The sequence below is a fragment of the Equus quagga genome, chromosome 5 (assembly GCF_021613505.1).
Source record: "Equus quagga isolate Etosha38 chromosome 5, UCLA_HA_Equagga_1.0, whole genome shotgun sequence".
Classification (NCBI taxonomy): domain Eukaryota; kingdom Metazoa; phylum Chordata; class Mammalia; order Perissodactyla; family Equidae; genus Equus; species Equus quagga.
In genome coordinates this window covers 4,839,631-4,867,180 of record NC_060271.1, presented here as the reverse complement: position 1 = coordinate 4,867,180, position 27,550 = coordinate 4,839,631, and the positions used below count along the sequence as shown (strand labels likewise).

Below are 27,550 nucleotides of genomic sequence, written 5' to 3'. Positions count from 1 at the left end.
CAGCCTCCCCCACTGCCAGCATGCCGCCCAGACGGGTACATTTGTTATAGCTGATGAAGCTATATCGACATGTCACTATCACCCAAAGCCCATGGTTTCATTAGGGTTCACTCTTGATGCTGTGCACTCTGTGGGTTTGGACAAACGTGTAATGAGTGTCCGCCGTTATAGGATCACACAGAGTGGTTTCACTGCTCTGAAGACCCTCTGTGTTCCCCCATCACACTGGATTCTAAATATTTGGACTGTCGCTCCTGCTTACAACAGTGCCTGGCTCAGTAAGGGTCCATGAAATGAGTGAGGGAGGGAGGAATGGACAGATGCAAGCTGGGGGTGGGGTGTGGCACGGAGGTAGGGGTGCAGGAGGCTCTGTCGGACTAACCCAGCCCTGGCGGGGGCCAGTATCTGAACTGCCCAGGTCCGGCTGGGCCTCGGGGTCGGCCTGGTCTTGGGACATGGGCAGGCAGGGTGGGGAGTGAGGCCACATCGTGTGCTGCCTGCTTTTCTCTGATTGCTGGTGAGAGTCCAGAAAGGTGGTCTTGATTTTCCTGGCTTAACATGTATCTTTTTTTTCCTCTCTGTTTCTTAGGGAAAAACCTGCAGGGAACTGATGAATTTCAAGAGTTTTGTGGAAGAACTTAACTCACGTCACAATCAGAAGCGTGGGGTTTTTTCGAAAGTTCCCCGCAACCCAAAAACCCCTCCAGAGAGGATTTACTGGACCACCCTTAGCCAGTGCCCCCGAAAACTAGTCAGTGTCCCCCCCGTGGCCTTCCTTCCATCCTCTCTTGGAAGGTGGCCCTCCGGTGCGGGCCGGGGTGGGGTGGGGTGGCTGTTTCAGGGGGAAAGCTCAGCCATGGCTATCAGACTTGCCTGGTTCCCAGTCCTGGTCTTGCAGTTACCAGTCACGTGGGGTCAGTCTGACTCACTCTCTGGGCCTCGGTTCACACGCCTGAGTGTAACCAGGTGGCTGTGCGAATTGCAGGAGTTGCGGACCAGAGCCCACAGCATGGAGCCTTGTCCCCAGGAAGTGCCGGCCAGTGTTGAGCTCCACCCACTCCCCCCAGAGGGAATAGGGCAAAACCTAGGGCAGGGCAGTGTGTGAATAAGGGGTCTACCTCCACAGAGGGACTGCACACCTGTTCCGTCCAAGGGACAGGTGGGCTTCTCCCTGGGGGGGGCGGCAGCCAGTGGTCTGGACAGGCCTGGATTCTAGCCGGGGCCCCCTAAGCAGAGCCTGCCCCCCGGGGGGAGAGAACAGCTGAGGGCTTTGGAAGGACTGGAGTCTGGAGGAAGGAAAAAGGGTGCTAACGTTTCCCAAATGCCTGCTCTGGGCCAGGCACCTGCCAGCCCCCTCCACTCCCAGGGAGGGATCATCATTTGCATTTCACAAAAGGAAACTGAGGCCCAGAGATGGGAAGGGATTTGCCCAGGCTCCCCCAACAAGGGCAAGAAGGAGCCGGGGTTGGAACCCAGCTCATCTAGCTCCAAAGTCTGTGTAGCTTCGCTCCCCAGGCTGGGATCCGGAACATCTCTATGGACCCTGCCAGGCCACGAGGACCCTTGGGAACCTGGAGAGAGGTGTCAGGCTGATGGGAGGGGGTTAGCATGGGTGGCATGGGTCATGAGGCACTACAGGGTCCCTTCACCTCCAGAGATGGGCTCCTGGTGAGTTGGGAGGTGGCTGGGTACCTCCCACCATCCTGGGCTCAAGGTCCAGGGCCGCCAGGTGAGTGAGGTCAGCCCCAGGAGCCCTCACCTGCCCTGGCCCCAGGCTGAGCACCCCAGACCTCTCCAGCTTTCAGCCTTCATTTCTTACCCCTAGGCCACGTCTGGTCCCGGGATGTGGCTTCCTCCAGAGAAGGAGTGCAGACAGGTCAACCAGCCACCGTTCCTGCTGTCCTCCAAGAGGATGGGCATGAAGGCCTACCAGATGCTTGTGGGAAGCTGGGTGAGTGGGTCTGGGTTGGGGGCACACGGTGATGGGCGGGAAGCCTCCCCTGCCGCTGCAGGCCTGGGAATGTGCATTTCCCACAAGTTCCCGGGTGAGGCAGATGCTGCGGGTCCAGAGACCACACGTTGAGAACCAGTGCACTAAGGGACACTACCTCAGAGCCGTCCCATGCTCTCATTTTCTGGGGAAATGCTCCCTCCATTCTCTTTTGGTCAGTGTTCTGGGTTTTGCCTGCCTTCTTGATTTACACAAATGGCGCTGGGCTTCAACCTCCTTCCCGACCTTCAGTTTTTAGGCGCGCTTTTATTGGGGTCTAATAATTGTATAGAAAGGTGCATGAATCCTAAGTGAACAGCTCCATGACTTGTCACAAAATAGACTCACCTGGGTAACCACCCCCCAGGGCGAGGAAGAGCATGTTTCCTGCACCCCAGGACCCCCCATCACCTCCCTCCCCATCAGGTAGCTCGTGTCCTGGCTTCCAGGAGCACAGGTTACTTCTGCCTGGGTATGAATAGCTGTGTATTTTTAATCTCTCTCCTGGTGTCCCTGGGAACGTCTTGCTTGTAACTTACCTGCCTTCCCATTATGCTTGCACTGCCCCATCCCGCAGCCCACACCTCAGCCTTCCCTCCTGCACCCCCCCCCCCCCCCCCCCCACCTTCCCCAGTGATGGCTTGGCCCCATTGTGCTCACATCCCCTGCGCTGCCTGATCCTTGTGAGAACCAGCTTCTCAATCCCCAGCATCCTTTTTTGTCTCACCTCCAGCCCGCACCCCCTGCAGGGAAGAGGGTCTTCACTCAGGGACCTCAAATAAGATCTTTAGACAAGAGCCAAATGTCCATGCTGCTGCCCCATGGCCGGCCACTCCACCGTAGGAGGGGCTGGTGTGAGGTCAGGCTTCCAGAGGTTGAGCTCACCCTGCCCCAGGGCAGGAAGCCCCTCTGCCTGCACCCCCTGGACCGGGAGCCTGCCCCCATGAGACTGCCCTTTCCCTGGTCAGAAGCAAGTCCTGCCTCACCCTGAACTAGTGTCTGACTCCTAACTTCTCCCTGCCCACCCTTGGCTCCACTTCTCGGCAGAAGGTGGGGTGTCTGTCCTGTGGTGCTCCTGCCCTCACTAGTCACCCTGTGCAGGCGGCATCTCCTCACTGAACTTGTCTGCTGCCACCTCTCGTATCTATGACCCTGGTTTCTGGGTGGCATCGTGTATTAATTTCCTAAAGCTGCCATAACTAAGTACCACAAACTAGGTGCTTTAAAACAACAGAAATTTATCCTTTCACGGTCTGGAGTCTGGAAGTCTGGAGTCCGGGTGTGGGTAGGGCCGTGCTCCCTCTGAAAGCTAGAGGAGAGAGTCCTTCCTGGCTTCTCTCCAGCTTCTGGTGTGGCCGGCAATCCTTGGGATTCCCCGGCTTGTAAATGCATCACTCCAGTCTCTGCCTCCCTCATGCGCCTGTCTTCCTCCGCGTGCCTCTTCTTCTAAGAACACCAGTCACATAGGATTAAGGGCCCACCCTACTCCAGTGTGGCCTCATCTTAACTAATTGCAGCTGCAGCTATTTCCGAGTAAGATCATACTCTGATGTACTGGGGTTAGGACTTCTGTGTATCTTCTGGGGACTCAATTCAACCCATAACAGATGGAGTAGGGAGGAGCCTGGGGGAGGGCGGACGCCTGAGAGCAGGTCTCTAAGCCAGGTGTCTGGCTTGCTAATGTCCTGCATCCTCTCCTGTGCAGAACCCGGTAGGTGTGGGCCGCTACCTCAACCCCTGGCTGATGGAGACAAAGGACCGACGGCAGCGCTATCGGTCCCTGTACCTGAGTGGGTCCAAGCGCTATCCCTCCAACCCGGCCTGGGACAGGCTCTTGCAGTGAGTGCCGCTGGAGCTCCAGCAGCGGGGCAAGGGCACGGGGGCTTCCTGTGGGGGGGCTGGGGCTTTCCCCCTTGTGCAAGGTTCCTGTGGGAACACAGTTGTTGCTCCTAGTGCCAGCCAAACAGCCATGGCAGTGGAGAGAGTTCAGATCCTGGCTCTGCTGCTTACTGACTGTGTGAGGTGGGGCGCATCACTTAACCTCTCTGAGCCTCACTTGTCAGCTGTCAGATAAGCAGAGGACGGTGGCAGCCCAAATGAGATGCTCTCTCTAGAGCTCCTGGTACAAGGAAAAGGAACTCAATAAACACTAACTCCTCCTCACGGCCACACAGTCGAGGCGCTGCCTTGGGGGCTCTCCACGCAGAACCTCAGTTTCTTGTGTTCATGACTCAGTTGGTAAAACTTGTCTCAGCACGTCATTGTGGAGCCTAAGGAAAAAGGGTGCATGAAATACCTTGGCTAACTGTAAAACAGCTTGCAAATGTTAGCCGCTGCCGTATTTTATTGACCTAAGACGCCATCAGTTGCAATGCAGTCTGAACTTCAGAAGTGTTAAAATGTGGATAAACATGCACTTTAGATCTCATCGTGTTGATATTAGAAAATGCAGTGAGGGCGTGAGGACCAGATGCTGGGGATCAGATTGCTCAGGGAAAACCAACTTTTAAATGCTTATATTTCTCAAAGTAATCCTGTTGTGTCTTCCTCCTTCTTGACTTACTCCCTGTTTCGGTGGCTTCCTCACAGAGGGTAATGGCGGGTAACATTTTTGATAGACTGCATGTCTGAAAAAAAATTTTTTTCAATCGAGTTCATAATTGTTTACATCAATGTGAAATTTCAGTTGTACATTATTTCTTGACTGTCACCACATAAGTGCTCCCCTTGAGTCCCTGTGCCCACCCCCAAGCCCCCTTCCCTGGGAACCACTGAACTGTTTTCTTTGTCCATGTGTTTGTTTATATTCCACATATGAGTGAAATCATCTGGTGTTTGTCTTTCTCAGTCTGGCTTATTTCGCTTAGCATAATTCCCTCCAGGTCCATCCATGTTGCTGCAAATGGGATGAATTTGTCATTTTTCTGGCTGAGTAGTATTCCACTGTATATATATACCGCATCTTCTTCATCCAGTCATCAGTCCATAGGCACTTGGGTTGCTTCCATGTCTTGGCTATTGTGAATAGCGCTGCAGTGAACATAGGGCTGCATGTGTTACTTTGGATTGTTGGTTTCAAATTGTTTGGATAGATACCCAGTAGTGGGATGGCTGGATCGTATGGTAGTTCTATTTTTAGTTTTTTGAGGAATCTCCATATTGCTTTCCATAGTGGCTGCACCAGTTTGCATTCCCACCAGCAGTGTATGAGGGTTCCTTTTCTCCACACCCTCTCCAACAGTTGTTATTTTTAGTCTTAGTGTTATAGCCATTTTAACAGGTGTAAGGTGGTATCTTAGTGGTGTTTTGATTTGTATTTCCCTGATAATTAGTGATGTTGAACATCTTTTCATGTGTTCATTGGCCATCTGTATATCTTCTTTGGAAAAACGTCTGTTCATATCCTCTGCCCATTTTTGATTGGGCTTTTTTTTTTTATTGTTCAGTTGTGTGACTGCTTTATATATTATGGAGATTAACTCCTTGTCAAATATATGATTTGCAATATTTTCTCCCAATTGGTGGGGTGTCTCTTTGTTTTGATCCTAGCTTCTTTTGCCTTGCAGAAGCTCTTTAGTCTGATGAATTCCCACTTGTTTATTTTTTCTTTTGTTTCCCTTGTCAGAGAAGACATGGTATTCAAAAAGATCCTTTTAAGTTTCATGTCAAAGAGTGTACTACTTATATTCTCTTTCAGGAGTTTTATGGTTTCAGGACTTATCTTCAAGTCTTTGATCCGTTTTGAGTTTATTTTGGGGTATGGCATGAGATAATGGTCTACTTTCATTCTGACTGTCTAGTTTTCCCAACACCATTTATTGAAGAGACTGTCTTTTCTCCATTGTATGTTCTTGGCTCCTTTGTCAAAGATTAGCTGTCCGTAGATGTGTGGTTTTATTTCTGGGCTTTCAGTTCGGTTCCATTGATCTGTGTGCCTGTTTTTGTGGCAGTACCATGCTGTTTTGATTACTGTAGCTTTGTAGTACATTTTGAAGTCAGGGATTGTGATGCCTCCAGCTGTGTTCTTTTTTCTCAGGATTGCGTTAGCTATTCGGGGTCTTTGATTGCCCCATATGAATTTTAGGATTCTTTGTTCTATTTCTGTGAAGAATGTCATTGGGATTCTGATTGGGATTGCATTGAATCTGTAGATTGCTTTGGGTAGTACAGACATTTTAACTATGTTTACTCTTCCAATCCATGTGCTTGGAACCTCTTTCCATCTCTTTATGTCATTATCGATTTCTTTCAGTAATGTCTTATAGTTTTCATTGTATAAGTCCTTCAGCTCTCTGGTTAAATTTATTCCTAGGTACTTTATTCTTTTAGTTGCGATTGTTAAGTGGAATTGTGTTCTTGAATTCTCTTTCTGTAAGTTCTATAGTCTCATGACTATAGAAATGCAACTGATTTTTATAAGTTGATTTTATATCCTGCAACTTCACTGTAGTTGTTAATTATTTCTAATAGTTTTCCAATTGATTCTTTAGGGTTTTCTATATATAAGACCATGTCATCTTCAAAAAACAAGAGTTTCACTTCTTCACTCTCCATTTGGATTCCTTTCATTCCTTTCTCTTACCTAATTGCTCTGGACAAAACCTCCAGTACTATGTTGAATAAGAGTGGTGAGAGTGGGCATCCTTGTCTTGTTCCTTTTCTCAGAGGGATGGAATTCAGTTTTTGCCCATTGAGTATGATGTTGGCTGTGGGTTTGTCATATATGGCCTTTATTATGTGGAGATAATTTCCTTCTATCCCCATTTTGTTGAGTTTTTTTTTTTTTTTATCATAAATAGCTGTTGGATCTTGTCAAATGCTTTCTCTTTATCTATTGAGATGATCATGTGGTTTTTATTCCTCAATTTGTTGATGTGGTGTATCACATTGATTGATTTGCAGATGTTGAACCACCCCTGTGTCCCTGGTATGAATCCCACTTGATCATGATGTATGATCCTTTTGATGTGTGGCTGTATTTGGGTTGCCAATATTTTGTTGAGGATTTTTGCATCTGTGTTCATCAGTGACATTGGCCTGTAGTTCTCCTTTTTCATGCTGTCCTTGTCAGGCTTTGGTATCAGGGTGATGTTGGCTTTGTAGAATGTGTTAGGAAGTGTTCCATCCTCCCTAATTTTTTGGAATAGCTTGAGAAGGATAGGTATTAAATCCTCTCTGAAATTTGGTAAAATTCCCCAGGAAAGCCATCTGATCCTGGGGTTTTATTCTTTAGGATGCTTTTGATTACTGTTTCACTCTCTTTCCTTGTGGTTGGTCTATTCAGATGATCTGTTTCTTCTTGATTCAGCTTAGGGAGGTTGTAAGAGTCTAAGAATTTATCCATTTCCTCTAGATTATCCATTTTGTTGGCATGTAGTTTTTGTAGTATTCTCTTATGATCCATTGTATTTCTGTGGTATCCGTTGTTATTTCTCCTCTTTCATTTCTAATTTTGTTTATCTGAGCTTTCTCTGTTTTTTTCTTTGTAAGTCTGGCTAGGGGGTTGTCAATTTTATTTATCTTCTCAAAGAACCAGGTTTTTGTTTCATTGATCCTTTCTACTGCCTTTTTTTGTTTCAATAGCATTTCTGCTCTAATTTTTATTATTTCTCTCCTTCTGCTGACTTTGGCCTTTGTTTGTTCTTCTTTTTCTAATTCAGTCAGGTGTAATTTGAGGTTGCTTATTTGGGATTTTTCTTGTTTGTTAAGGTGTGCCTGTATTGCGATGAATGTCCCTCCTAATACGGCTTTTGCTGCATCCCATATGAGTTGGTATGGTATATTTTCATTTTCATTTATCTCCAGATATTTTTTGATTTCTCCTTTAATTTCTTCAATGATCCATTGCTTGTTCAATAGCATGTTGTTTAATCTCCACATCTTTGTCCCTTTCTCAGCTTTTTTCTTATAATTTCTAGTTTCGTAGCATTATGGTTGGAAAAGATGCTATTTCAATTATCTTAAATTTATTGAGTCTTGCCGTGTTTCCCAACGTATGGTCTATTTTTGAGAATGTTCCATGTGTACTCAAGAGGAATGTGTATTCTGCTGTTTTTGGTGGAGTGTTCTATACATACCTATTAAGTCCATCTGGTCTAGTTTTTCATTTCTTCCTCTGTTTCCTTGTTGACTTTCTGTCTGGATGATCTGTCCATTGATGTGAATGAAGTGTTGAGGTCCCCTACTGATATTGTGGTGTTGTTAATATTTCCTTTTAGGTTTGTTAGTCGTTGCTGTATGTACTTTGGTGCTCCTGTGTTGGATGCCTAGATATTTATAAGTGTTACATCTTCTTGGTGAATGTCCCTTTTAACATTGTCTCTTTTACTTGTTTTATCTTGATGTCTACTTTGTCTGATATAAGTATGGCAACACCTGCTTTCTTTTGTTTGCCATTAGCTTGAAGTATCATCTTCTATCCCTTTCACTCTGAGCCTGTGTTGGTTGTTGGAGCTGAGGTGTGTTGCCTGGAGGCAGTATATTGTTGGGTCTTGTTTTTTAATCCATCCCTCCATTCCATGTCTTTTGATTGGAGAATTCAATCCATTTACATTTAGAGTGATTATTGATATAGGAGGGCTTGATGATGCCATTTTATCACTTTTTTCTGGTTCTTCTGCATTTCCTTTTGTTTCTCATCCCGTGTATTTTGGATTACCAATTCGGTTAGGTAGTTTTCTATGCTTGTTTTCTTAGTCTTCTCCTTATTCATTATTTGTGTCTCTGTTCTACTTATTTGTTTAGTGGTTACCTTTTGGTTTGTATGAAACATCTCATATATGAGACAGTCCATTTTCTAATAACCTCTTATTTCCTTAGACTAAGCCAATGCCATCTCTTCCCTCTTCCTCTCCTAAGTTGTTTTTTTCACATCTTATTCCATCTTGTGTTGTGAGTTTGTGGTGAAAAGGGCAAGATTATATTTATTTTTGGTGTTTTCCTTCCCTTTATCTTTAATGTTATACTTTAGTATTTGCTAACCTGTTCTGATGGATAGCTACAATTTTCTGATTTTGTCTACCTATTTATCTCCTTACTCAGGGCTTTGTAATCTCTTTCTTTTTTTTCAGGTAAAGGGCCTTCTTGAGGATTTCTTGTGTAGGGGGAGGGTCTTGTGGCAATGAACTCCCTTAGCTCTTGTTTATCTGGGAAAATTTTTATTCCTCCATCATATCTGAAGGATATTTTCACTTCATAGAGTATTCTTGGCTTAAAGTTTTTGTCTTTCAGAGTTTTGAATATATCAGTCCACTCTTTCCTAGCCTGTAAGGTTTCTGCTGAGAAATCTGCTGAAAGCCTGATAGGCATTCCTTTGTAAGTTATTTTCTTCTGCCTTACTGCCGTTAATATTTTTTCTTTATCATTGACTTTTGTTGGCTTCATTACTGTATGCCATATGCCTTGGAGGTCTTCTTACATTGGTATAGTTAGGAGATCTATTGGCTTCATTCACTTGCATTTCCATCTCTTTCCTCAGGTTTGGGAAGTTCTCTGTTATTATTTCTTTGAACAAGCTTTCTGCTCCATTCTTCTTCTCTTCGCCCTCTGGAATACCTATAATCCTTATGTTGCATTTCTTAACTGAGTTGGATGTTTCTCATAGAGTTTCTTTATTTCTTTTTAGTCTTTTTCCTTCTCTTCTCCATCTGAAGCATTTCTATATTTCTATCCTCAGTATTGCTGATTTGTTCCTCCATAATATCAGCTCTATTGTTCAGAATACATCTTCTTCATCTCATCCATTGCATTCTTCATCTGCAATATTTCTAATTGGCTCATCTTTATAGTTTCAATCTCTTTTGTGAAGAAGCTCCTGAATTCTTTGACCTGTCTATCTGCATTTTCTTGTAACTCTGAGTTTCTTTATGATAGTTATTTTGAATTCTCTGTCTTTTAGATTATAGATTTCTGTGCCTTCAGGACTGATTTCTGCGTACTTGTCCTTTTCCTTCTGGTCTGGAGATTTAATAAATTTTTTCGAACTGCTTGATGGCATGGATGTATGGTTCTGCGTAGTGGTAGTATTTGATCGCTGCTTCCACCTGCCGCCACTGGGTGGGGGTCAGGAGCTGCATATTCAGAGCCTACCATTATCTGCGGCTCAGCTCCAGCCACTGCTTTTCTGGACCTGCTGAACTGGGGTGCTGGGCAGTGGGGAGTGGTGCTTTCTTTTTCGTGTACAATCTTGGGGGGCTTCTTGCTCTGCCCTCAGTATCTGCTCTCTGGGTGTTAGCCTGATGAAGACACCCCTGCAATAGCCAGTCACCTCTGTGTGGGGCTTTTCCCCGGGCTGTAAGGGACCTCAGAAAGCAATAGTGTTCCCGTGGAAGGCTGCCCCCTCCCCACTTTCCTCTTAGAGCCACGCACAGTCCCTGGGTCGCTGCCCTTTGGGAAGAAGAGAAGCACTCTCCTAACTCATTCCACTTCTTCGGGTGGGGGGGCTCTAGTACCTCCACCTTCTGACGTGGGCTTTGTGGGTCTCTCAGATGTCTTTTGTGTTGTGTGGATGTCCTCTGTTGGAATAGGAATGTCCTTTTCATTGTATCTCAGAAGGGAGAGTTTACGGGGAGAGCTCACTTTGCCATGATGCTGATGTCACTTCTGTTCTGGGAAGATTTTTGCATCTTTGTCTTTGGTGGTTTCCTCCCCTCTGTTTTCTCTCCTCTCTTTCAGATGAGTGCTGGATGTCCTGGCTTGATGCTCTGGTTTTATCAACTTTTCTTATATCCCATCTCTGCCTTTGCTGTCCTCCTCTCTGGTAAATTCTCCTTGTCCTCACCTTTGAATGCAACTATTGACTTTTGAAATGTTGTTTCTCACCTTTTCTAGCTTCCAAGAGCCCTCTGTGTTGTGGATGCTTCTTTTTTTTTGTTTTTACCAGCATCCAGATCTGTGTCACGTATGTAGCATGTTCTTCTTTTGTCTAAAGATAGTGATGACAGTTTTCCTCCAGTTTCTTTGCAGTCTCTGCGTGATCCCACTTCTTCCAAGTTCCTTTTCTTCTTTCACTTGTCTTGTTCATATTTATAGAAAGAAAGCACTTAAAATGCTGTGAGTCTGTGGGGGTGGGGGGCTTGTCAATTGGCTTCACTGGGAGGATTGGATAGGGGTCTGGTCATTCTGCTGGGAGACCCTCAATGTTAGTATTTCTGGGTGTTTTCTCTGGGATGATTTGGCTTCTCAAGAAAAAGATCTTGCATCCTGGGTTGGGGGCAAGTGTGTTTGTTGGCATTTAGGGAAGGAGGCTGGGGGTCTCAATCAGTATATGGATCCACCTACCTTCTCTATTCTCATGATGGTGCCTGTCTGCTACCTTCCACTGTGCCAGCCTGCCTTCTCTGGAGCCTCTCCATATGGGTGAGTGAAGAGTTAAGGGGAGTGTGTCTAACTTTCCTGTTGTTTTCAGCCGTCAGTCTTGCACCTGCTTTTTTGAAATACTGGTGCCTCCAATTCCTGCACCTCCCTGGGGTTTGTGGCAGGAGTTGGCAAGCTCCTTGGCTCCCCTACTGCAGGTGGCTTGCTCTTGGGCCCTCTCAGCTCTGCTAATGCCTTCCTGCACTTTCCATTTCCCAAAAACATGTTAACACCCCTATCCCCTGATAGCTCCTCTCGATTTTTTGTTTGTCTATATTTAAAAAATTCCTTTATAGTTCTTTTAGTGGATTGCAGGAGGGAGTAGAAGGAGTAGAGATAAACGCCTGTACTCATCTGCCTTGTCCAGTTGAAAGTCCTATGGAAGACTTGTAGTGTGCAAAAGCATTTTCTTCCCTTTCTCACTGAGGTGGTTTGCCTTATTTTATTATTATTATTCCTCGTGTTCAAACAGGACCAGAGAGGGGAGCAACTTGCCCAAAGTCACACTGCTGTTGAGTGGTAGAGCTGGGACTAGAATCCAGTCCTTCTCTTCCTAGGGCAGGGCCCACGTGAGGATTTGGGTGTGCTAGGAAGAGTGTCATGACCTGACTCCTGCAGGACCACCCTCCCCAGCCACCGTCTTATGGAAACCGCATCTTACATACTATTTGCTCAGCAAAGGGCTCTCGGGGAGGAAAGGATGCCCCATGCCCACTGGACCCTCAATTTTCTCCCCCTGAGCATCTGCCACCCCCTCAAGTCCAAACTTCTCCTTTTACCACTGTTATCGCATCCAGCACTCAGCCCTCTGAGAGTTATAGGAGTTCCCTGTAACCTGGCTTAGAATTCTGTGTCACCACTTAGCTGTGTGACTGGGACAAGGTACTTGGAGACAGACTTTCATCTGATAAATTAAACAAAATAACCACCTGTGAATCTGCTCTGAGGACTGCAGAAGATTATGCGTGTAATTGTGCTCTGCCCTGTGGCTACGGTCTTGTGGATCTGTCCTTGTCCCTTAGCAGCTGCTTTGCCTCGGCAGATTTCTGCATCTTAATATAATGGGTAAATTCTTTACAGAGACTTAAAATGCACGTCATCCAGGGAAAGAAACTACAGCGGCTTAACTCACCCTCTGTTGTCAAAGACCCAAAAAAGCCTCTATTAAGACGGAGATTTGACAAAGACAGTGAGAGAAATCGGAGGGTGTTTGAGCCCTGGAGGATGGGCGACTTTGAAAGAGGAGGCCAAAAACGTCAAATAGGACAGTAAAATACTAAAGGCTTCTCATGAAGGCAAGAGCAAGACTGGAATGCTTGTATCGCTGGCATTATTCAGCATTGTCCTGGAGGTCCTAGCAAATGTAGTAAGATGAGAAAAATCAATAATAAATATAAATATTGGTAAAGAAGAGCAAAATCATTACAATTTATGATGATACGTGTTTACCTAAAAAAAATCCAGGAGAGTTCATTTGAAAGCTGTAAAGCTAAGGAGGCCAGTGCAGTAAAGCGTGTACATGAAACGTTTCCTCTGATGCTGCAGCTGCGACCGATGGAAAACTGAGAAAAAGACAAGAATCTCATTCTTACTAGTAACACAAATGATAGATGCATTGGGATAAGCTTAATAAGGAATATTGAAGACATAAATGAAGAAAAGTATAAACCTCCCCTAAAAGGTGCTAAAGAAGGCCCGAATAATTGGAGAAAATGCCGTGTTCATGGATGAAAATACTTGATATTGGAAAAATAATACTTCTCCCCATTGATGTACACATTTAATGCCATTTTTATCAAATCCTGAGGGGATTGGTAGGGGGAACTGGATAAATTAATTATAAACTTCATGTGAAAGAGTAAATGCATATAAATATTTAAAAATAGAAGAATAATGATCCCATTAGAAAATGCATTGCCACGTGCATGGACAGCGCACTGCGGAGGACCAGGCCCTATCTGTTGCCATGGTTGCCTCTGGAGGGTCACCAGGGTCTTTTGCCTTCTACCTTATTTGTTTTATTTCTGAAATATTTGAATTTTTCAAAATAAACATGTATTATTTTTATAATCAGAAAAAGGATAAATAGTAAAAGGACAAGAGCTCTTGAGTAGACTACACAAGTTATGGTCCTCCTTTTAGAGCCATCTCCGGCCAAGAGTCACCTTTTGTTTTCCAGACCTCAGTTTTCCCGTCTGTAAAAGGAGGATAATTTGCACCCTACAGAGACGTGGTCAGGCTTAGTTAAGGCTTGTGAATGCTGCTGAATGGAAGCCAACCAGCGGCTCCCGGGGCGTCTGGTCGTCAGGCTGATGCATGATTCTCCCTGGGGCTCGGGTTCATCATTGCTCGTGAAGCCCTGACCCGTTTGGACTCTTAGATCAGGACTGTGCCACAAGGCACAGAAAGTGGGTCATAAGGTGGGAAGAAGGATTCCCTTAGATGCTCTTTCGTTGACTGATGCATTTGAAAAGCCTACTCTGTGCCTAGTTCTGTCCTGGGCACTTCTGAGCTGACGTCTGATTTCAGGTGACCAGACATATTCTCTTGTTCACTCACTGAGTTTTTCATTTCTGGTTTCATATTTTAATTTCAAGAGTTATTTTTTGGTTTCTGAGTATTCTTCTTAGTAACCACATGCTCTTATTTCACAGATACTATGCTTTCTCATCCTTTGAAGATATTTTTGATGAAGACAAGTTTGCCTGACATTGTCTCCTTTTATCAAACCTCTTTTCTTTCTGTCTGTTTGTTGAGACCTCAGTCTTCTGTATCAGAGGTTTTTCTCCAATGTCGGGTGATCCTTGGCTGTGCACTCATGTCCAATTCAAAATCCTCCTGAAGGCTCTGGGGCACTTGTTGATCCTAGACTTCACCACAGGATCATCAGGCTGGGAACTTCACTGTCAGTGTGGTTAGACTTTTCTCTTGGCCTTGGCTGAGAAAGCTCTTCTGGGAGATATAAGCCTGGCTGCCAGAGCTCTGAGTGGAGGAGAAGAGCCTGGAGGTCTCGATATGTCATGACTGAACTTCTGTTTACTTCCCTGGTTTGAATATGGTGCTCATGGTGTCACCTGTGCCTGGTGTCACCCTGCACGGAGAGCCTGTCTATCTCCAGAGAATAAGCTCTTCAATCATCAGTTGTGAGGGGTGCTCACCTGGCTCAGAGAGCGGGGAGAGAAACCAGTACTTCAGAGACCTTCAGTCAATATCCCCGTTTTCGGTTCTACCTTCAATCTTCCAGAAGTATCTGGTGCTGCCAATTCCTCAGTCTCTCGGAGTGAAGAAATTCTTGGCTTTATCATCTGTTGGCTTAGGGTTTAGCTCTCTTGGGTCTGCTAAGATTGTTACCATTCTTCCTTCTGCTCTCCAACTTCCAAAATATTTCTTCTTACTTCTGCTTCTGTTCTTTCTGTCGTCGTGGGCGTGTGCTTTTAGATTTTTATTCCTTTACTCTTGTTTCAGTAGGATTTCGGGAGGGAGAGAGGTTAATGTACGCATTCAATCCACTAAAAGTGTGGTGAAATCTCTAGTTTCAAAGGTAAAACAAAAATCTTACAAGTATCACATCTAAAAAGACAAATAACCTCTAATCTAAATACAAGACTATCAGACATGTTGTGGCCTTCTCTTCTGAAACATGAATGATAGAAAACATTGTTTATAGAATTCTGAAGAAAAAAATGCAAGACTGCAGAATTATCTATGTAGCCTACCTGTCATTCATGTGCAAGGCAAATAGAGATCACAAGGATTCAAGATGTATAACAAATGTATCTTTTCTGAAAATACTACTGGGGGATATACTCCAATTAAATAAAAAATGAATTAGTGTGGAGAGCTCAAGAAGGGGGAAGACATAGTATGTTAGAATATGTCTGGCTATGAGATACCAGATAAATGTAACCAATAACAAAGAGAAACCGGTTTACAGATGCCCAGAAAAGTAGAATTCAAGGCAAAAATATTCAACGGGACAAAGAGGAGTATTTAATTGTGATAAACAATAAAATCCATGAAGAAGATATAATAACCATGAACCCTTACACACCCAAAGTAACAGTGACAAACTCTCAGAATCATAATGGAATTCTTAATAGACCCATCTGAAAATTTGACACATAAGAATATGTGAGTAATTATTTGGAGGATTTGAATAGGTGTATTTTTTTTTCTTTTTGAGGAAGACTGGCCCTGAGCTAACATCCATGCCCATCTTCCTCTACTTTATATGTGGGACGCCTACCCCAGCATGGCTTGACAAGCAAACCCGGGGCTGCTGAAGCAGAACGTGCGCACTTAACCGCTGCGCCACCGGGCCGGCCCCTCAATAGGTGTATTTTACTCCACATTAATTTCAGATACTCGTGGAGCATTACGAAAGTTGATCCTCTAAGAAAATTTCATTAAAAATGTCTAAATTAAAAACTCCCTACATAGAAAATTTTAGGTCTCTTTTTCTAAACATCGTACAATGAAACAAGATGTGAACAGTAAAAGGACGACCCCCAAGCCAGGTCCTTGGAAATCAGAAAGCTCTTCTAAATAACTCAGGGGAGAATCAAGTTTGAAATTACAGACTGTTTAGAAATTAATTACAGTGAAAACACTATATTAAAACCCATGTAATATTGTCGATGCCCGTTAGAGCAAAATTCATAGCTTTAACTGCTTTTAATATTAAACAAGAAATACTGAAACTGAAAGAGCAATCATTCAACTTTAGAGGTTAGACAAAATCAAAACATTAAAAATAAAGGGGGATAAAGAACTAAGGGAAACGAGTGGAGGCTGGAAAGACAGAGGCGTCCTCAGTGGGTCCTCGCACCTCCTCGGTGGGGACGTGCGGTCGTCACTGCCTGCCTTTGGCCCCAGGGCAGCGGTCACGGTCCAGTGTGCCTGGGGATGTGAGAGCGCAGACAGTGCCGCGGAGCTGCTGCAGGAAGGCGGCTGCCGGGGCTGTCTTCCCCGTCCCACACACGAGTTAGCGTGCTTGGAGAGCTTGGGTGATGCCGATGGCCCAGAGGCCCGCAGCCGAACAGAGGCAGGGCAGGGACCAGGAGTCATAGCTCTGACTCCCACCCTGAGCTTCAGCCTCTCCTCCTCGGCCAGGTGTGTAGGAGGCCAGGACTGGCAGGACACAACAGGTCTTTGAACAGGTTGCTGTTTTGGTTCCAGGTGAGGGAGAGTGTGCGTGACAGTGTTGTGAAGTCTCTTCCTGGAATGTCTAGGTACAGCTAATCTTTCTCACCCTTCACCCCCAAGCCTCACCTGCTTCTTCCTGCCAAGCTGCAGTGTCCTAGGCCTCCAGTCAGGCAGCCTGAGACTGAACTCCTGCGTGGGCAGGGAGCCTTCTTTTCATTCTTTAGAGCTGAATATGCAGCAGGTGCTTCATAAATCCGGTTGACCAACCAACGGACCAGGGTTTCCACCTGGCCTCCTTCATGGCTCTTTCTACCAGGTCTTTTTACTCCATCTGGCCCACCGTGTGGCCGTGTGGACATGAGCGCTCTGTTCCAACCAGGCCACACTTGGCACCAATCTCTTGCTCTTTAGTCCGTTGGGCGTTTGGCCACGCTGTGATCTGTTCTTGGAACATTCTTCTCCTAGTTTCTGTCTGGAAAACTCCTAGTCAGCCTCCACCACCCTACTTAAATAGGAAGCCTTCCATGATTTTTCCAGACAGTGTCTCTTTATTCTCAGCCTCCTGTGTGTTCCCGCATTGAAGCCCTTTTCCCATCACGTTGTGATTGTTTTTTCCTGTGCCCTTGGTCCGTACTAAAGAGACCTTCTCTACTCTCCAGCTGCAGTGGCCAGTTGCCATGCATCGACGAAGCTCAGTGGATATTTGTTAAAGGATGACTCAGAGCATTAATTGATGTCTGGGTGCCTCCAGGAAAGGAGCACGTGGGGAACTTCCAGTCTGATTTGGCAGGAATTTATTTTTCCTTTTAAGTTTTCTTGCCTCACATTTTATTATGAAAATTTTCAAACTTAACAGAAAAATGGAAAGTGTATACCAGTATACCCGGCACTTAGATTATATCATTAATATTTTACTCTTCTTACTTTGTGACATATTTTCTACCTATCCATCCTTCTATCCATCTATTGCTCATCTTATAATTTGATATATTTCAGCGCAAATGGCAGACATCAATACATTTCCTCCTAAATACTTATACTTCAGTATGCCTACCACCTTTTTAGCATTTTAAACTAAAGCCATATTCCTTGTCTAGAAATCTGCAATTGAAATCATAAACATCCGTTCTTTGTAATAATAATAATAATCAATTCTTATATTCTTGGAGTTTATTTATAATGTACAAAGGGATTTTGTATATATTTACTATATGCAGTAACTTTAAAAGGTAGATATTACTCTCAATGTTTTTCAGTCGAGGCAACTGAAATTCAGAAAAAGTGATTTCCTGAAGTCGCTGCTGGTCAGTGGTGGCCATGCGTGCAGGCTTCAAACGTCCATCCAACACTTAGAACGTGCCACGCACATCCTGGCCACGGGGACATCGCCGCGGGGAACCAGATGGCAGTTCTACCCCAGAGGGCCCCCGCTTCACGGGGAAGCCCCCCCCCCGCCCCCCGCCCGCCATCTACAGCTACAGGGTAGCTTGAGAAGAAGGATGAGGGCAAGTGGGGCCCGGGACCTCTCTCTGCATCCAGAACGCCCTCCCCACTCTTCCCCACAGGTTCCTGGAGGATGGGCCAGGAGGGAGGCTCTCTGAACCGGGAAGGCTCAGGCAGAGAGCACCTCCCCACGGCTGTCTCCCTGTCCTCTCCCCACCTGCCCTCACCTGTCCACTTTCCTTTACCTCCTGGGCTTTTGTTCATGCTGCTTTGGTGGGAGGTTTGGAAGTTTGGGCAGGAAAGGGGGACCCCTGGAAGTTCTGTCCCCCTCTCCCTACAACCCCCCACTGCTGTTTACTGTGCAGCACAGAAGCCTGGCGATTGCTGTAGAGACAACATGGTGCCCGGGAAGGACGGGGCCTCAGCTCCAAGGGAAGTGGAGTGGAGAGAAGGCCATGGTTTTACTTTCCTTCCTTCCTTTCCTCCTCCCTTCCTGCTTTTCTTCTGTCTTCTTTCCTTTATTTCTGGTGGGAGTGGGTGGACATAGAGACTTGAGCGTATTTCTGGGCTGATCAGCAGGGAAGAAGTAAGCGATTCAGTTGTGGGGCGATGGAGCCTGCTCCTTCCATGGGCCGGAGGGGTGGTCACCCCAGCGCAGAGAAAGATTGACCTTGGATGAGGGCAGGGGGCGGGGGAGGCAGAAAGCTTGGTGATTCAATTAAATTGAGTCAACATTGGCTTGGGGCCAGGGGTTCTGGCGCAGAAGGTCACAGGCAAGTGGGGCGGACAGGAGGGACTGATCTAGAATCAGGTTCCTGACAGAGGGCTCGGCAAGATGCTGCGGAGTGTGGAGCGCAGGGGGAGAAGTGCCCGAGTCTACCTGGGAAGGTGGCACAGAGAGATGGAGGGTGTCCCAGCGACCAGCGTGGGTGCTGAGGGGGGAACAAGCCCGGCTGTTTGGGGGCGGCGGAGCGGCTGGAGGGTGGGGCATGGGAAAGGATGTGGCAAGAGTTGCAGCAAGACGACCAGGCTGGCGGGGCAAAGAGTCACACGGCGGGGGTTGGGGGCGGGTCGCAGTCTTGATGTAGGAGTTTGGCCTTTTTGCACACAAACACCTGCAAATCAAGTAGCCAACAAGCTTTCCTCAGGGTGCAGCTGATCTTTGGCAGGGCCACGTGGAAGATGTAACATCGGGGTGGGACTGGACTTTGCCTCCTCTTGTCTGAATTACCACTTGCTCAAGCCTGAAACCCTTAGAGGGTCATGCGACTCTAGAGACCGGAAAATGTGAGCCCTGCCTGGGGGAGGAGACTGGGGCTCTGTGCGTACAAGCTGTGTGCCTTGACAAGTCACCTGAGCTTCCCGAGGCACAGCGTGTCCCCATGTGACCTCAGGATTGACAGCCCCTGTCCCAGCGGGTGGCCTGGACTCTGCTCCCTACAGTGTGGTCTGCTCCCTGGCCTTGTTCAGAGCAGCCTAACTTCCCAACCTGATGGGACCTGTTTGCGGCTCTGACAAGTCTGTGGGCTGTGCGATAAGATGCAGGTTAAACTGCTCTGCCATCTCCTACCTGGTGACCCTGGGCCCCTAAGCAGGCCTCTCTCTTCTCAGCTGCAGAATAGGGATAATGAGTCTGTCTCGCAGGACGGGGTCCTCTTAGAAGAAGGACTTGTCACCCTCCTCCTTTCCTGCAGCCTAGCATTTCTCGGCAGGGCGCCCTCAGCCTTTGGAGGGCAATTGTTCAGAGAGCCAGACACTCCTGCCCGTGGTGGGATGTGTGGCACCCCTCGTACCTGCCCAGTGGTTGCCAGCAGTGGCCACCCAGTGTTTGTGACAGCCTCCAAATGCCCCTGTACGTTTTCATTGCCGCCGATTCAATTAAGGATATGTTTACTGAGTGCCAACTACAGGCAAGGAAGGATGCTGGGATCACCCTTGAAAGAACTTATGTGTAATGGTGGCAGGAACAGTGGCCTGGGAGGCAGGAAAACAGATTTCCTGTCCCAGGTCTGTGCAAATCATTTAATCTTTCTCTGACTCTGAGTCTGTGTCGGTACTGGATGGACACCTGTGTTCAAGGCCGTGGCTATGTTTCCAGAGCGCTTACAGTTGAAGATATCGTGCATTGGAGGAAGGTAGAGAAAGTGCTATGGAAATTCAGAGGAGGGAAAGATTATATCCAATTTCAAGAGTCAGGAGGGCTGCTTGGAAGAAGTGGCATTCGGGGTGGCTCTCAAAAGTTGGGTACGCGTTGCGTTTGAAAAGGCAATGACAAACGTAATCAAAGGTTGACATGTGCCAGGCACTGTCCTCAACTCTATAGAAACATCTTCTTTTATGGGCCCCACAAAACCCTGTGAGGCCTATACTGTTGTCTTTAGTATACAGATGAGGACGTTGAGTAATTTTCTCAGAACCACAGCGAGTTACTGACTGTGTCAGTTAGCTATTGCAGCGTAACAAACCACCCCCAAACTCAGTGGCTTAAAACAGTATCTATTTCTTATTATTCACGAGTCTGTGGGTTGGCTGGGGTCTGGCTGGTCTGGGATGGTCTTGGGTAGGACAAGCAGACTCTTCCACATGGCCTCTCATCCTTCCGCAGTCCAGCCCAGGCTTGTTCTCATGGAGGAGGGAGAGGTTTGAGAGAGGAATTGTGCAAGGCCTTCTGCAGCCGAGGCTCGGAATGGCACACCGTTACTTCTACACATTCTATTGGCCAGAGCAAGTTACAAGGCCGGCTCAGATTCAAGGGGAGGGGAAGGGGCGGGAGAAGCTGCAGAGTCACATTGCTAAGGGCACGGAGACCAGGAGAAGGGGAGACTTGGGCCATTTCTGCCTTGTGTCTACTACAGTCGCAGAGCAGGGCTGCCTCCCTGGTGTGAAGGCTCTGAGCTGTGGGGTTCACTTCTTCCAGGGACGAGGAGACATTTAGGACAGAGGGAACTGCACAAGCAAAGGCAAGGGGGCAAAAAGCTCGGGAAAAGTCTGGAAAACACTAGATGGTTCGTTTTGGATCTTGTGTATGTATAAATAGCAGAGAGGAAGGCAGGTGGCGCCAGCTGGGTCAGTCTTTGGAGAATCTGAACACAAAGCTAAGCTGCCTTGACTTCATCCTGCCTGTGAGACGCCGCAGAAGGATTTTTCTTAAGCAGATCTCTAAGAGCATGACCATGTCCAGTAAAATTCACCCTTTGAAAGAATACAGTTCTATGAGTTTTGACAAATGCGTGTGGTCAGGTAATCACCAAAACAAGCAAAATATAGGATGGTACCATCGCCCCCAAAAGTTCCCGTGTGCCATTTGTAGTCAGTTTCCTCCCCTCCCCCAGCCCCTCGCAACTACTCTTCCCACCATCCCTATAGCTTTGCCTTTTCCAGAATGTCCTGTGAATGACATCATGCCATATATAGAATTTTGTGTCTTTTCTTTCCCATAACACTCTTGAGATTCAGCCGTTCTATTGTGTATATGAGTAGTTTGTTGCTGTTTAATGCAGAGTTGTACTCCGTTGAGTGGACAGACCACTGTTTATTTCCAAGGTGAAGGACATTTGAGTTGCTTCCAGTTTGAGCAATTTTGAATGAAGCTGCTATAAACAGTCTCGTGCAAGTCTTTGTATACACATATGGTTTTGTTTCTCTTTGGTAAATATCTAGAGTGGAATTTCTATGTCACTTGGTAAGTGTATGTGTAACTTTATAAAAAACTGCCAAACTGTTTTCTGAAGTGACTGTGCTGTTCCATATTCCCTCCAGCAATGCAGGTGGAGTCTAATTCCTTATTTTAGCCATCCTAATAGGTGTATTTCCTTCTGGCTTGAATCTGCATTTCTCCCATGACAAGATGTTGAGCATCTTTTCATGTGCTTCCTCCATGTATCTTCTTTTGCACATTTAAAAAAAATGGTAGTTCATTTTCTTCTATTAAGTTTTGAGAGTTCTTTTTGTATTCTCAGCATACATCCTTTATCAGATATATGTTTTGCAAATATTTTCTCCCAGATACTCAGAAGGTTTTAATGGGAAGTGACACTTGAGTTTTAGAGACATGCTCTGTGGCATGGTAGGGTAGGGGAGTTGGGGTCGAGGAGGGACAAGGAGGCCATCTTAATGGTGAGGTGAGAGCGAAGGCTCTGAGCCAGGACATGGGCAGTGGATGGGGAGGGGTGAAGAGCCAGAGGTGTGGAGACCCGCCGGATGGCAGTAAGTCCTGGCCAGTCCTCCCTCCCTCCGACTTCCCTTCCTTGGACCAATGTTTGTGGAGCACCTACCGAGCACCAGGGCATGGTCTAGGCAGAGCGGAAATAGCAATAAGGAAGTCGAAGTCCTGTCTTCATGGAGTTTCCCTCTCAGTGGGGAAGACAGACGCATAAATGTGTGTAACGTAAGGGCTGGTTGATGGTGTTCGACACACAAAGCAAAGTCTTCTTATTGAAACACCATCTTCCAATGGCTCCCCAATGGCAACCAGAGCCTTCAGGGGTTCCACTCTGAGAAAGAATCAGAGCAATGGGGGGACACGAGACTGAGGTCAGGGGCTCGGGGCTGGGGTTCTGGCCCACATTCTCCCTTTCAGGGTTGGGCTGGATGATCTTTCAAGTGCTGGGGTTTTGTATGTGAAGTTCTTACAAACCAACTTGGGGGCTCTGATGAGCTAGACCAAGTACAAAGTAGAGGATTCTCCTCCTTATAACCAGTCTGATTCATTGGAAATGCTCTGAAGGTCATCAATTTTGGCCTCACCCAATGTAGGATCCCCTGTGGGTGCCCCTCCAGGGATGGGGGCTCACTCCCTTCCAAGGGACTAGTTCCATTTTCTCTTTCTTTCTTTCTGTCTTTTTACAGGGAAAGGATCACGCCTTTTACTAAGGGAAAGTGCCCTCCAACTGTGGATTACAATTCAGATCCTACTCCTTAAAGCCACACGTGAAGGACAGCATGCCGTGACCGGGGGGCCCAGAGGCCTGAAGACAAATCTGGGGATGGGAGGGTAGGAGTGGGAATGGGGGATCTTGGAGAAAGGACACATGGGAAGGCCTGGAAGATGTAGTGGGATCACTTTTGCTGGAGCCGTCTGCCTGGGGGTCATGATGTCTGCTGTGACAGCTGGGACCAGATGTATTTTGACATGAGAGATCAATCATCCTGAGAATTCAAATCGGCCAATGACGTGAACATGGGAGTCAGACAGCAGATGCACTAAAGGAGTGGACTGTGGTTGACACTCCTGGAACCCTTCTATTCTAAAGCCAAAGTGCTTGACTCTCTTTTCATTAAAATCCAAAGAGGGGCAGGAGAGTGTAGCATATGTCATTAGCAGCTGCAGGCCCCCTCCAGGAGTACTCCATCTCTGTCCCGGATGCTATGAGGAGGCTGCTGACCTCCAGGCAGTGTGTGGCCATAGGGAACAATCAACTCCACGCCCAGGTCAGCCTCATGGGCATGCGGTCTAGCCCAGAGGGGGTCTGTGGGGGGTGGTCACCTGATCCTGAGCTCCTTCCGTCACTGTTTTTGTCAGTGAGACATTGGGTGGGTTGGCAGGAGTCTGTTGTCTCTAGAGAAAAGGACACTGGCACCCCACAGCCTCAGTCACAAAACTCACATAATGATAAAAAATACTTCAAATGCTCTTCAGAGCATGAGTGCCTTACAGAAAGCCATTACTTTCTCACTCACATCGAAATGACGGCTTTGGGATAAATAGGACTGTCTTTATCCACAGACGGCATCCATGTACAAAAAATCTTACTGAAGCCTCAGAAAAGCTGATGACCCAAACTAGATGCAAACTAGATCTAATAAGTCAGTTTAGCAAGGTCTCAGGAAATAAGATCAATATATCAACATCAACTCTTTCTGTATACTAGCAATAAACAATCAAAAATTGAAAATTTAAAATGCGTTTTATAATAGAATCAAAAACTGATTCATCAGCTTTTCTGGGGATTCAGTAAGATTTTTTTGTACATAGTGTTAAAATTGGTGAAATTCAAGTAAAGTCTGTGTTTTAGTCAATATTATTATGCCCATGTTAATTTCTTGGTTTTGATTTCAGTGTGGCTGTGTAGATGTTAATGTTGGAGGAAGCTGGGGGTGGGGGGTAGGGAACTCTCTGTACTAGCATTTGCAACTTTTCTGTAAGTCAAAAATTAATTCCAAATAGAAAGTTAAAAACTACGTGCAATAAAACTTTTTTAAAAAGATCGCTTTGCCTTATAGAATAAGTACATTTTTCCCCAATATATATGTTAGCTGTCATATTTCTGACAGTCACTGTCACCATAGAGAAGGTCAGCAAATTTGGAATGCTGGCCTTTCTGTAAGACAAACCTGTGTAACAACTTTAAATCAGGCAATTCTTGTAAGTACTTTGCCATGAGGTACCAATGAACTTCTCTGTGTTACAAAAGTCACAAGTGCTGAGAAGGGACATCCGGCAACAGTGGAGTGACAGGTTCTCTGGCCGCCATGGAAGGGCCACGGACTTCACACCCCTCAGGAGCCACCCTCAAGCTCTGAATCGGGGATGCTGGAGTATAAACACCCAGCTGCCTCACCCCTTGTGGGGTACGACTTCAACGGGTGTGTTCCACACCACTTTGAGTCTCGCAGTGCAGGGAATCCACTTGCCCACAGTGGTGACCTGTTGATAATGCTGTCACCCCTTCTTCATCCTCCTACTGGTGTTTTCTTCACCTCCCAAATGAGCTCCTTGCGCTCAAATCCTTGTCTCGGCGTCTGCTTCTGGGGAAATCCAAATCAAAACGAGCGCTAATATTTTCTCCAGCATCCCTGTGGTTCACCTTGCCAGACCCCTGGTTTGGGCATCTCACTTTTGAGACCACTGCTCTACTCCACGACAATAACTCCGTCTGTCTGTCTAGCCTCTCCTTGCACACCCCCACACCGGCCCCTCCCAGGGCAGGGCAGCCAGGATTGTAAAAGCATCCTTTGGATGTTGAGCTGAAATCTGACTCCTTGTGACCTTTGCCCTTTTGCCTGGGTTGGGCCATGAGAGGACATGGAGACCCGAGGTTGGTTAACTTGGCTCTGCTGAGGCCTCCAGCAACCTTCAGGGAAGGAAGTCAGGAGGGCTGGCCATAATGGCTGGGCTCCTGGTCCCACCCAGCTTGAACCACAGTAGCTCCATGTGTTTTATATGTTGGACTTTTCCTAAAAGTTTTTGTTTGGAAAAAAAGAGTTCCATGGGGCCGGGGAGTGGCAGTGGTGGGGAGTCTAACCACTACCAATTCTAGTTCAGTCTCTTGCCAGAATCTGCAGAAGACTGGGTTGAGCCCTTTGGCATTTAAATCTTATGAAAGTAACCTCAGGTTCTGGCATTTCTGTGGTTGCTTAAGAGGATCTTTGAGCACATATTGCTGTAGACTAGAGATGCGTCTGCCTCCGCTCAACTCAGAGAGAGCTTCGCTGTGCCCTCAGGGAACTCACTTGACCTTTCTTGAGCTTCGCTTTCCTCATCTGTAAAATGGGAATACAAAGGGACCTGCCTTGGTTACATGACTGTGAGGACTAAATAAGATATTCTATGTTGTGTGCTACTCAAATGCAAGGTGATATTTGAGGCTTAAACTGCAAAATCTGTTCTAAGGAACATTACAGATTTTTTCTCCTTTAAGGAGAATTCACAAAATCCAGATCTGAGAAGCTGAACAATAGGAAAAGGAATTTCCTAAAGGGCTTCTCTCAGATAACTGTAGGATGCGATCCCCACGTCACACAAAATAAGAAAATGTCCACTGTGGCTACTGCACATTTTCATCAAACTTCACTGCACTGAACTCAGCTCGCACATCTCTGCCCCTTTAAGCTGGCACCTCTGTAACAACCAGGGCAAGCTAAGCTGCTCCAACCAATCGTCCCAAATCCGCAGCCACCTAGCTTCTGTCAAGGCTCCCTTCCTGCTCTATCACAGCCCAGGCCAGGGCTCAGGTGGGCTCCCTTGCACTGCGGCTCTGCCCCGGCCTGTGGTCTGGTTGTCGTTTGCGCCCAGCTAACAGGAGGGGAAGAGCCAGCAGAGCCTCTCATGGGAGCTTCTTATCACTTCTGTTCACAACCCAACTCCGAGGACGCGCCTGACTGCAGGGGAGCCTGGGCAGTGTGGTCCAGGAGGGCGCTGGGCTTCAGCGGGAGGAAGGAGTTTTAGTGGGCAGCTGCCGTCTCCACCGTTGGTAGGTGAAGTAGTCTCAACAGGATTCATTAACTTGCCATTATTTGTTAGGTCACAACCAAGTGAGGAGGTGGAGACTGCAGCCTGGAGCTCCTAACAACCATGTCTGGTGCCTTAAAAAGCGCGGCCGCCACCCTGGTCTGAGCCGCCGTGGCCTCTCACTCGGACTCTGCTCCCTGGCCTCGTGGCCTCCACCTTCCCCTGCAGTCTGTTCTCCACCGTGCAGATGGGGCATCCTATTAACACCATGCCACATCACATTGTGACAATGACAGATCCAAAAACGGGGAAGAAAACCACCCAAACCCAACCGCCCTAAGAAACTTGTCACTTCCTCCATGTTGTCTCAGCCTGCCCCGGGGGGTGCAGGTCAGAGAGGGAAACTGAGCCGGTGAGTGGCACAGCCTGCACTTGAGCCAGGTCTGACCTCACTTTGTGGTCCCCAGAGCAAGAAATGACAAAGGCCAGTTTCCAGGTCACACTTTTATTTTCACAGAAGTAGCGGCCACACAGCCAAAGGGACATGAAGTGTTCTGGACAGTAGGCACGCCTGCGGCTATAAGAGCCTGCTAGCGGACACTCATGCCTTTCTCTTGGTCCGCATGATCAAGGAAAAATATAAAAATCACACAGGATACACGGCCACACCTATCCCCACCCCTCCCTTCCCTTTCAGTAAGATCCAATTAAATTATGCATCCTTCCAGCCGAAGCAGCTGGCTACAATCCTGATTTTACGGAAACCTCCACACAGCCAAGAAACGGGTCTCTAGGGGGAAGAGGCCTACTCTTTCACTTTGCACACACGCTGCTCCCTCACCACCCTAGTGCCATGCATAACTCCAGCCAAACCACCAAGTGGATGGACAGTGATGGGACCAGCCACAAGAAAAGGCCGGTAACTCGGCCCACCATGCTTGGAAGGCTGCCACTTTCCAGGCAAGATATTACTGGAGCAGAACACGAACCGGAGGCTGGTGCCATCCCAAGACCTTCCCTCCCAAGCCCCAGGTTCCAGGTAAGGTCTGACGGGCAAGATTTTGGTTTGTAGGACTAAGGATGACAGGCGCTGCCGGCACCCCTGGCCACACTGCCAGGGGCTGAGGTGAAATGATGGCGCCTTCTCTGCTGGGTTAGTCTGCTCCCTTAGCCATTTCTCCACGGCAAGTAGGATCATCAGCTTAGCGCTGAGGGGACGCACACACGCCCGCTGTGAGAGCCAATGCCAGGGTTCACAGGCTTTGCACACAAGCTCGAGAGGGAGGTTTCTTCTTATTTTTCTTACGCCCTCTACAGAAGCCAAATGGGTCAGTGTGGTCCCTTTGCCTTCTGAGTGTGTGACTGCGCCCAGTGCACACAGGACCACGCTAGGACGCCCTGCAAGGTGCCAAGCCCGGGCGGGGGGGGGGGGGGGGGGGGGGGGGGGG

The 27,550-nt window shown here is 47.1% G+C and overlaps 1 protein-coding gene across 1 annotated transcript in view; it reads left to right on the top strand.

The window, feature by feature from the left end:
• Nucleotides 1-24,043, top strand: part of LEXM (lymphocyte expansion molecule) — a 32,358-nt gene extending 8,315 nt beyond the window's left edge. Inside the window, exons 7-10 of the mRNA XM_046660651.1 lie at nucleotides 590-751; nucleotides 1,826-1,951; nucleotides 3,696-3,829; nucleotides 22,781-24,043. Of these exons, the coding sequence (XP_046516607.1) occupies nucleotides 590-751; nucleotides 1,826-1,951; nucleotides 3,696-3,829; nucleotides 22,781-22,853 (495 nt within the window). The 3' untranslated portion in view covers nucleotides 22,854-24,043. The remainder of the gene's footprint in view (nucleotides 1-589; nucleotides 752-1,825; nucleotides 1,952-3,695; nucleotides 3,830-22,780) is intronic.
• The last annotated feature ends 3,507 nt before the right edge of the window (nucleotides 24,044-27,550 follow it).